Genomic DNA, 10,620 nt, shown 5'->3' with positions numbered 1-10,620 from the left:
TCCAGCTATGTCAATGTGATAGGCTCTCATAATAACTATCTCAGTTATTGGATTAGACCTTTGGAAGATTGTGCTTCTAAAGTATTTGTGTATTTAGGCAATTGTGGACTTTTCTTGTGTAAAACCACACTCATATGTTCGAAAGGCTTCAAACGCTCACATAGTACAGCAGAAAGGTTCTTATATGTGATTTTCATAAGACCGATGCCTCCGTAGTTGGACCTATTCAGAGGGTCTCCTTTCTTGAGTATTGGGCAAACTATACTAAGACTCCACTCATCGATTATGGGTTTATCCGACCATATTTTGCAGATGAGTTGACTAATATCCATAATCCGCTGTCATAAGCCCGCTGCTTTGAATAATTAGACAACGATGTCGTCAGCTCCAGCAATTTCTGAAGTGCTTTTAATACGTCTTTTGGAGACATTTAATTTCATAAAAACAAAAAATAGTAACAAATCTTAGCATTAAAAAACAAAACAAAGTTCATATTTTATGCAGGAATCGTTATAATTATAAACAACAACTATTAAGGAACATTTGAATTGCATGATTTTAAGAAGAAAGCAAAAATCAGCTTAACAGCTTAACCAACATTTGCATTGCATCCAAATTGCATGTAAAATATTGTAGTTTTGTAAGATTTGAATGTGTATTTTAAAATTTGTTTTTCAAATTTTTTGGTTTGTAAAAACCCTTAGTTCCGAAAGAATTTGTAATTTTTTGAAAATTGTTAGTTAACAATTATTCCTTTTAAAGTGAAATTATGTTTTGCTTGTTATAATATCGAAAGTGTACAATTTCTCCAACAAAAGCCATTGTACTTATAAAAATTCCAACTATCAAAATAATTATTATTCCAGCAAAATTTTCCATTCCTAATTTAACTGGGCCAACACCATCTGAAGATGGTCGTGCTGATGATTCAATTTGTTTTTGTAAGTTTTCATTCATATGATCAGCAGTAACCTGTGTAAATTAATAATAAATATTATTAATTTATTAATAATTAATTAAAAATATATTATAACAAAATTAAAATATACACCTTCCATTCAAGATATTGTGTTAAGCCACTTGAATGCATCATCAATATGACATCGTTAAATTTTTCCAAAAGTGCCCATGATCTTGGTACAAAAGCCACACAATATTGATAATAAATATCATCGACCATTAATTTACGATCATCAATAATTTCTTGATCCAAATGATCAGGTATAGCAAAGTGTCCTAAAAATTTCAAAACACAAATTTTACTAACTCGTTCATGAGTTAAGCTTGAGATGATGATTTATATTACCGAAATCAAGTCTTTCAATAACAAATCCAACTGACTTGGCTATTTCTCGATTTGACTTGATTTCTTCAGCAGTATAGACTCGAAAGTTTTCCAAAACTTTATTCATTAATTCCTAAAAGCAAGAAATTATTTAATTTTTATAAAAATTCTTTATTGAAAGCAAAGAAAAACTTCTTACCATATCGGATCCGTTAATGGTAAGAATCCAATTGTATGCAGTTGCAGTCCAAATAAGTTTGAACTTTGCTAAGCGTTCAACACTATCAGCAACTTCCTCTAAACTTTATTTTTGTTTATTTGACGAGGTAAGAAATATTTTGATTTTTTAAGTCACTTACGTAGGAATAGTTAGAATACTCGCTAGTCCCCCACTGTATATACTCGTTATGATGATATCAATCATATAACACGAGAACAGCACAATCCTTACTGAAACTGATGATGGTAAGTAATCGGATCCTTGGGAAACAAATAATTTGAGACTGGTGACATAACCAAATCTTGCAGAATCTGAAAGTGTTGGATTTTCTGTCTTATCAGCCCAATAAGTCACTAAAAGACCAATTGTTTCCAATATCAAACATCCAACAATTCCAATCCAAAGAAGCCAATGAAATGGTTCCAAAGGTAGCAACCAACTGATGACTCGTCTTTTTGAGAAAAATATTGTCAAGTATTGTTAAGCTTTTAAATTCTACTAACTATATATATTTCATCAAAATATTTACTCACCTTGGTTTCGGGACTAGACAAGTTACCCCAGATCTTGATAAAACGCTGGACATGTCTAAATGCAGGTAATTGTCATACCTACATAATCAGCGAAGGTAGCGTTGGAATAATTTTTTTTAGTAAAACTTCAACACAAACTTTAAAATTAATCACCGTAAAAAGAGCCATGCAGTAGAAGTTCAGAAACGTTTTCCAAGAGAGAATTAGAATTGAGAGAAGGCGTGATGTAAGTTTTTAAAGTTAACATTACCAAGCAGTAGAAAAACAGAGAGACATTTGTTTTAATGTTTTGAAGAAAAGATTAAAACTAAAAAAGGTAAAATATTTTAAGTGAGAAGAAACACAAAGAGATATTAAAAATGAACAAATATAAAAATTTTGCAAAAACTTAGAAGACATGTCTAAGAGATTTCAATAAGTTATTTATATCGTTAAATGTATCCACCGCATATTGCTAAGACTAAAGCAAGGCAGAAGACTGGAGTAACAAATGTAAGCCCTCACAAGTTATTGAATATTAAACTGAAATAAAAATAAATTTTATTTGCTGACCTAATTTTTTCCTCGATGAACCAAATTGGCATTTTGCATTTTTGACGAACATTTTTGTGTTATCGATGTTCAAATGGTAGACTTGTGAATTCAAGAGGACACAAGCGTCCACAGGTTTTTCTCAAAACCCAGCTCTGCCTATCAACTTCTATTCTCGCCTCTCCGTGTGCCTAGTACCACAACTGGAGATTGGGTTCAAACCCCGGTGAAAAGTTGTTGAGGGTAGCAAACAAGAGAGATGGAGAGGTGTTTCCACTAAGCCACCTCTCCTTTCATCCAGACGTCAGTGGCGAAATTCCCAAAATGAAATCAACGGTGGCGTCTACAGTTCCAGTTAGGTTGAACTACTTATTGAACACCTTCTAGGGCTACTACGACACATTCGAAGCCCAGGTCAGGGTGACTTCCTGACCACATAAAAAAGCCCAGTTGCGAAGCTCTAACAAGTCTCGATTGTCGACGGACTTACTGTTGACAACGCAAGCAAACGGATATGCTCGTAGAATGTTAGGTCCCTTAACAAACCACGTGCAACAAAAAAATTTGCGGAGGCCCTAGACTGATAGAAAAACAGACATCACCGCTATCCAGTAAATACGATGGGATGGGCCGGGCAAAAAGAGGATGAAAAACTGCGATATTTACTATAGTGAAAACCAAAAACGCTTATTTGGATGCGGCTTTGTCATTGGAGCCAAATTTAGGCAACAAGTCTTGAGCTATAGGTGCATCATAGAGCGCCTCATGACCATTCGCATCAAGGCTAAATTCGGCAACATTAGCCTGATATGCGCGCACGCCCCCACAGAAGAGAAGGATGACAACACCCAAGATATATTTTTCTAGTTCTTATACAAAACATATGAGCAGTGTCCTAGCTATAATATTAAAACTGTCGTGGCCGAATTTAATGCCCAGCTAGGAAAAAATGGAGGCAACTGACATTTATTAAATGCATATTATCCAGGGCAATGAAATACCGCTGTGGTTCATTCTCTTCTGAAAAAGGGAAAAGACAATTCCAAAACATTAAATTTTCAGTCTATAAGACTTCTTCCCAGCATCATCAAAGTATTTGAGAAGACCATCAATTGGGCCCAATAAAAAGTATGTGTTCAAACCGGGCTATGACCCAATTCATACTGCGTCTAAACTTGTTTCTGATATCCAATGGAACACATTTCAAAAATAATTTCACGCGTGCTGTCCTAGTTGACACCGTATAGTAAAATGGTCTTTATCTTAAACTGAGCAGGCTTGGCATAAATCTATGATATGCTTAGCGGTTGAAAGTTTGTTGTCAAAAGTAGTAGCTTATCCTTTATCACAACATTCCAAAGTAAAAATTATCTTCAAAAGGGAGCGGTAAATTCGCTGATTCTCTTGGTAGTCTAACCAAGGTAATAGCGTACACCGACGGTATAATTGCGTACAGAACGGACTGGAAAGTTAAGGTTATTAGAATAATCTTGCAGCATTATTTCGAAAAGGTTCAAAGATATTGCATTGACTCGAAACTGAGAATATATGTCGGAAACAATTTTGTACCGCACTCCGTTGGCTAAGGGAAGACATCTTCGGTGGAATAATCGGGAAAAACAGCTTGCACAATAACACTTCCCACAATGGATTCAGGCTCATAGATTTTGCTGCGGGGCAAAACGTCATGGTAGCCAGTACGCGTTTTCTACACCTTAACACCCACAAAGAAACTTAGAGTTGTCCGGATCAATCTACCGTCAACGAGATTGACCCTATTGCGATCGACGCTAGACACGCTTCCATCATCGTGGATGTCCGAACTTTCCGAGGAGCTAACATCGACTCGGACCACTACCTCGTAACTCGTTTTAGCGAAAGTAGCACTTCGGGTTTAGAGGACCCAAGGCAAAACAGGGAGATGCTGGGAGAAGATACAACCTCGAACAGCTACAATCGCAAGAGATCGCCATATCTCTCAAAAAATGTTCCTCATAGGCAAAATCTCGTAGAAAATACCAGCCAAAAAACTGGCACAATAGCCCAGATTTCGTGGTAAATAACTGCAGATTTCCTGGTAAAAAGAAATCTGGTTTTATTCACCAGCAATCTGGTTTCCTAAACGCTGTTTCTTTGGACTAAGAAGGCAATTGAGTGGTAAAGTCCTCTCTCGAGGGACCAAAGTGTTGCTATATAAGACCCTTATCATCCCCGTCCTGCTATACGTTGCAGAAGCATGAACCATGCAAAAGCGGATGAAAGCACCGTGGGTCGCTTCGAGAGAAAAGTTCTTCGTGTGATCTACTGTCCCGTATGCATCGAAGGGGAGTGGAGGAGAAGATGGAACGACGAACTGTACGGGCTGTACAGCGACGTAGACTTAGCCAGAAGAGTAAAAGTCCAACGACTAAGATGGCTGGGTCACGTAGAGCGCATGGAAACCAATGCTCCGGCCCGGAAAGTCTTCGAATCCGCACCCACAGGACAGCGCAGTAGAGGAAGACCGCGGATCAGGTGGCGCGCACAAGTGGAAGGTGACCTCACCCAACTTGGAGCGCGAAACTGGAGACATCTAGCTAGGGACCGAGCTAGATGGAGAAGTTTGTTGGGTGAGGCCCTAGTTCACACAGGACTGTAGCACCACCTTAAGTAAGTAAGTAATCTGGTTAACTGGTAAAATTTTTGACAGAAAGTTTTCTAGTAAATGTAAATGGAAAATTTTACCAAGACGCCTGGTAGGAATCTAAAAACCACTTTTTCTGGATAAATTCTGTCGGAAATCTGGTCATCGGTACCATTTTTTTTTTGTTGAGTGTAACATCTCTCGACATTCTGTGCCGCCAACACAATGCTGTTAAAAACAACAACACAAAAAATAGTATTGAAAACCAAAAATAATTAATAATTCTCCCCAATATCGAGAAGTGTAAGGTCCTAAAAACAATGTAATAGATTAATGATATAGTTAGTAGTAAAAGTACAGAGTTTTTTGATAAGAAATACTTAATTTTTTTTAAAGAATGAGAAATTATAACAACTCTTTCAAACATTTTTAAAGTAGAAAAAAGTCTCCACATGCAAAGTTTTTTTAAAGACATTCAAATACATAAATCATTGCCATACTAAAATACTTTTTTTTAAAAAACATTAGTTCTTTTTTTATAAACTTACCACATATACATAGCCATCATACCAATATCAGCTTTTCTATTGAAAACAAGTCCTAAAACACCATCAGCTGTATAGTTTTTCATATACAAAACCCCATTCTTCTTCTTCGCCTAAAAAAAATTGAAAAGAAAACATTTTCAAAAGTCATTTGAATAAAGAGTTTTTTGAAAAATGCTAACATACTTGTATCCACTTGAATTGTACAATTATATAAGCGACAAAGTTGAAACAAAATTTGAGCATCAGTTCCATCATAGAGATGACTTTTCGATGGATCTTCATTTCCATCTTTAACATCTATAAAGTGATTTTTCTCCGTAGCCTTTTTTAAAAATTACAAAACATTTTTTTTTTGAAATTTCTCAAGATTCGGGAATAAAGTTTTCTTACGTTTCTTAAAATTGCAAATGGTTCATACGGAAAAACAGCCGAAATCAATTCACGACCTTGTAGATCCCTAACTTTGTCAGGATACAAATTATTGTTGAATTCAAAAGTGTTTGTTTTCCCGTAGTATCTATCCAAAAACACTAATTCTTCTGGATGATTTTTACGACTTCCCACAAATTTGGTAGTTTTCAAATCAAAAACTGTTCCATTCTTAGAAATTTCTATAAGAAGAATATTGGTCAAATCTGTAGAAGTAAATAAAAAAGTATTACTTATAGCAAATACTAATGTGTAATAACCAAGAATATTAGGAGTGTTTTTAAAATTTAATTGGGTTTCTAACTTAAGAGGATTTTTCTCAGTTGAATTGCCTTGGTTTTTTGTGGTTAAATCTTCACTTCATAACTCCATTTAAATTATTAATTTACCTTGAAAAAATGGTTGATCAAATTCTGCAGAATTTTCATCAAATCTCCCTTCAGTGTAAACAAATAGAAATCTATTTTTCAACGAACGCCATTTCGAGTGAAGCACAGATTTCATAAAAGATCCGACAAATATCATAATTTCTTCTTCAAAAGCAATAAAACTCTGAAAACAAAATTCCATATTAAGTTTTATTCCAATGGAATCTCTTATAAAATTTATCAATTTATCAAAATCAATGGAAATTGGAAACAAAAACCTTAACTTACCTCACAATGAGTGTACTCAATCGATTCTACCAGTTTTCCTTCAAATTTCGATAAAACATCCAATTGATCAAATGGTATTTTCTTCGTCTCATTCAATGTGGGCCTATAAAGACTTCTAATTGCAACATAATTGTCTGCTTCCGTTTGATGCAAGGTAAATGGAAAGTTTTCATTGAAAACCACACACAAACTAGTTGCATCATAATGGTACGTTTGCACTAGAAAATATTAAATATTATTTTACTTGAATTTTGAAACATTTTGTTTTGTCGTTGTTCGAAATTCCTACCAATGAAATTTATCAAAACTGAAATGTATGAATTGGGAATTGATATCATTGTGGGTCTTAACTTGAAGTGTAAAAATTCATTTTGATGACATTATTTTTATACCAAAGTTATGTAGTTAAATAATACAAATACGAAAATGATGACATTTTAATAATAATTTGATCATTCATATTTTATTTTGTTAAAAACACGAAGAAACAAAAACTATGTGTTTTATAATCCTGCAAGGCTTTTGCACGCACGTTTAATTCTTTTTAAATAAAATATAATCCTTTTGAAATAGTAGGTATGCGATGATGATTGGTGCATTTATTTTTTTTTTAATTCTTTATTGAACAACAAAGAAGGTAATCGCTGTTAACAGGAGGTTTTAAAAATTTAATGATAGTTGATATTTCTGTTGGTCATTAAATGCGTGGTGTGGAAGGGTGGGTAAACGAAATACACACATATTAATATAATGCTGTGTAAAAATACTTAAATTTAAACTTGCTGCAGATGGAATCATATTGGAGGGTAACTTATTTCCTTTGTTTTAAAAATGTTTCAATTTTTAAACAGAAAAAAGGCTTTAAAATTATTTAAAATAAGCTTGAAGACTTCTCGTTTTAAGGACTTTTTATGTGCATACACAATGTTATGAATTTTGCGGTTTCAAAAGTAAATAACGTAAATAAAACACATGATATTTCTTTTTTATTATAAAGTTTGAACGTTGACCTTATGCTATGAATTGTTGCAAGCTTCGATTCTTTGGATTCTCAGCCATTACTGACGAATGTTGGTTTTTAAGTGCTTAAGATTTAAAAGTTTATCTGCATAAGCAAGGTCTTTCGCGTAACCCCACAAAAAAATTCCAGCGGTGTCAAATAGCATGATCTTGGTGACCATTTCATATCGCCACAGCTAAAAATAACACGGCCAGGAAATATCTCTTGCAATAAGGCCACATTTGCTACACCGTCTTGCAGAAACCACATATTCTCCAAAAAAAAAAGTGCTTTATTATATGACCAAAACGCTCCAAATTGACGGTGACAGTCGTTATATGGTCGTTTTTGAGAAGTAAAGTCAATCACACATCAGGACCAAAGAGCGTACCGATCAGTGACTTTTTGTGAATGTAATGGCCTCTCTTATAATTTCTGAGAATCACAATGGCTGCGGCAGAATTATCATTTTTGTAGTAAGTCTTAGCAATTTTAGTGCGTTGTGCGTTTTTTTAAATGTCAGGCTTTAAACTGAAAAACGAAATTGGTTTAAAAACATAGTTTGACATAGTTTGATGTCAAGTTTCAGCTCTATTCTTTTGAAATCGCTAAATGGATAAGCCGCTTCATTTTTATTAACTTCCCCTAGAAAGTTATTGTAATCGATCCGATTTTTCAAATTGGCAAATTTGACATATGTCGAAGTTTCTAAGTCCCTTAAGTCGAAATAAAAGATTTTTAGAGAGATGTCCGTGCATAAGTGTGTAAGTACGGTCGTACGTCCGTAGGGTTGGAAAGTTGTTTTCGTAGTCCATAGCTCAAGAAACAGAAGAGATATTGACTTCAAAGTATTTTTCTTTCCGGCAACCCGTTTTGTTTTGGAGAATATGGAACCGTTGTTTGGTGTTGAATGCCTGCATCTGCTAGAATCGTCTTCATCTTAAAATTGCAATATTCCTTTCCATTGTCGCTTCTATTGGCCTTTATTTTGTTACAAGTATGATTTTCTACAAAATTTTTAAACTTAACGAACTTTTCCTCTTTTTTTTAATGAAAAACGCAAATACTTTTCTTGAAAAATCATCAATGAATAGAAGTATGTACTCTTAACCTCCAATTGATTTTTGTTCAATCGCACCACAAATATCTGTATGCAGTAGTTCTAACATTGATTCTGCTCTAGTACCAATTGAGTTAATCGGCAGGTGTGCCATTTAACCTTTGACACATGTGATGCAATTGATTTTTGAACTATCGCAATCAATATTCTTCACCACTTTAGGAATCATAGCTTGTGTGGTTTCAATACTTGGATGTCCAACACGCTTGTGCCAAAGTTCAGAGTGTGAAGCTACATTTTTTGTAACATATGCACTTTGGTTGGGGTGTCTGTTGAGTCGGAACATATTTTTCACCAAGTTTGCAGTTGCAACAACACTACCCCTTTGGTCTTTCACTAAACATTCATTCTTGGAAAAAAATCATTGAAAAAACCTTCTGAACAATTTTCGAGACAGATAAAAGATTAATGCATAAGTAAAGGACTTCTAAAAATTCAACCTCACTTTTTTTGATTTTTCCAATAGATACCTTCATATCGACTTTACCTATACCTTGGACTTGCATTTTTAATTTTTTGCAACAATTACCTCAGAGTTAAGATTTCCCATCTTACTTGAAAAGCATACGCTATTTGAGCACATGTGAGCTGACGCTCCCGAGTCGAAATACCATACTTCTTTATTAAGAGCCGTGACGAAAAAACATCCTAACATCGCATTCTTCTTTTCTTGATGGTTCTTATTCTTTTTTGGACATTTAACAGCAATATGGCCAAATTCGTTGCAGTTGTAACATTAAGGACCCTTAAAGTTCTTGTTCCCAAAGTTTTTCTTGTTCTTGCCAACAAAATCAGTATCTTGACTTGCATCCAAATTAACGTCTTGAAGAAGTTTGGTTTTAATACTGTCTGTAATAAGAATTCCAGAGTTTTGGATTCCCATTATCATTGGTTTGTATTCTTCGGGAAGACCAGCTAAAAGCATTGAACCTATCCATTCTTCATCTAGGTTAAGACCAACAGATCTGAGCTTGTACGATGTATTTAAAACATCGTTAACGTACGCATCTACGGTAGAGAAATCTTTCAATTTTGCAGAACAAAACTTTTGGATGCGCCCAACTCTCCCAAATCTCTTAGCGCTTTTGCAATGTCTTATATGAGGATAAATGGATCTTTCAACAAGCAATATTAGCTCCGATTTTGCGCTTAAGAGCTTCATTGCATCCTTCTCCGTCTCACTACCATCAGAAACAGCCTTCCAAAGTCCTTTCATTTGGAAATAAGCTTCAACGGAAATTTTCCAGCCCATAACCTGATGTTTTAAGTTTCTGAACAGCAATAATATTTATGTTCAATACATCAAACATATAAACATTAGTACAATAACAATAAAATACACTAAGTATTTAAAAACAAAGTAGCAAATCTCAACTTTCAACAAAAATATTTGTTCGAAATTTTGTAAAAATTTGAGAAAAATCGAATTGACAGTTTTCTCACGAAAAAAAAATATAAAAAAAATTAATACTAAAACTTTTTAAACTTTTACTTTCGACTCAAACGGCTTTTCAAGAATTAAAAACATGGTCTTCGAACTTGAACTATTTAGTAGTTTGTTTTTTATAAAAATCCAACAGTCCGTTTTTTCATAAAAAAATAAAATCTACAAAAATTATTACGCAAATTATGTAAAAATTGATGTTCGGTTCATGATATCTCTCAAATTAATTTC

General features: G+C 34.2%; 1 protein-coding gene across 1 annotated transcript; it reads right to left on the bottom strand.

The window, feature by feature from the left end:
- Positions 1-492: 492 nt before the first annotated feature.
- Positions 493-7,221, bottom strand: LOC129953620 (ionotropic receptor 21a-like). The gene is given in 13 exon segments (XM_056066860.1): positions 493-972; positions 1,052-1,236; positions 1,307-1,418; positions 1,485-1,587; positions 1,645-1,956; positions 2,039-2,116; positions 5,741-5,817; positions 5,819-5,850; positions 5,924-6,062; positions 6,131-6,375; positions 6,559-6,721; positions 6,826-7,043; positions 7,115-7,221. Coding segments are annotated over 13 exon segments (1,929 nt in total). The 5' UTR covers positions 7,164-7,221; the 3' UTR covers positions 493-756.
- Between the last annotated feature and the right edge of the window lie 3,399 nt (positions 7,222-10,620).

Source organism: Eupeodes corollae, unplaced genomic scaffold (assembly GCF_945859685.1).
Source record: "Eupeodes corollae unplaced genomic scaffold, idEupCoro1.1 scaffold_1197, whole genome shotgun sequence".
Classification (NCBI taxonomy): domain Eukaryota; kingdom Metazoa; phylum Arthropoda; class Insecta; order Diptera; family Syrphidae; genus Eupeodes; species Eupeodes corollae.
The sequence above is the reverse complement of the archived record's forward strand: the minus strand, read 5'-3'. Positions and strand labels throughout refer to the sequence as shown.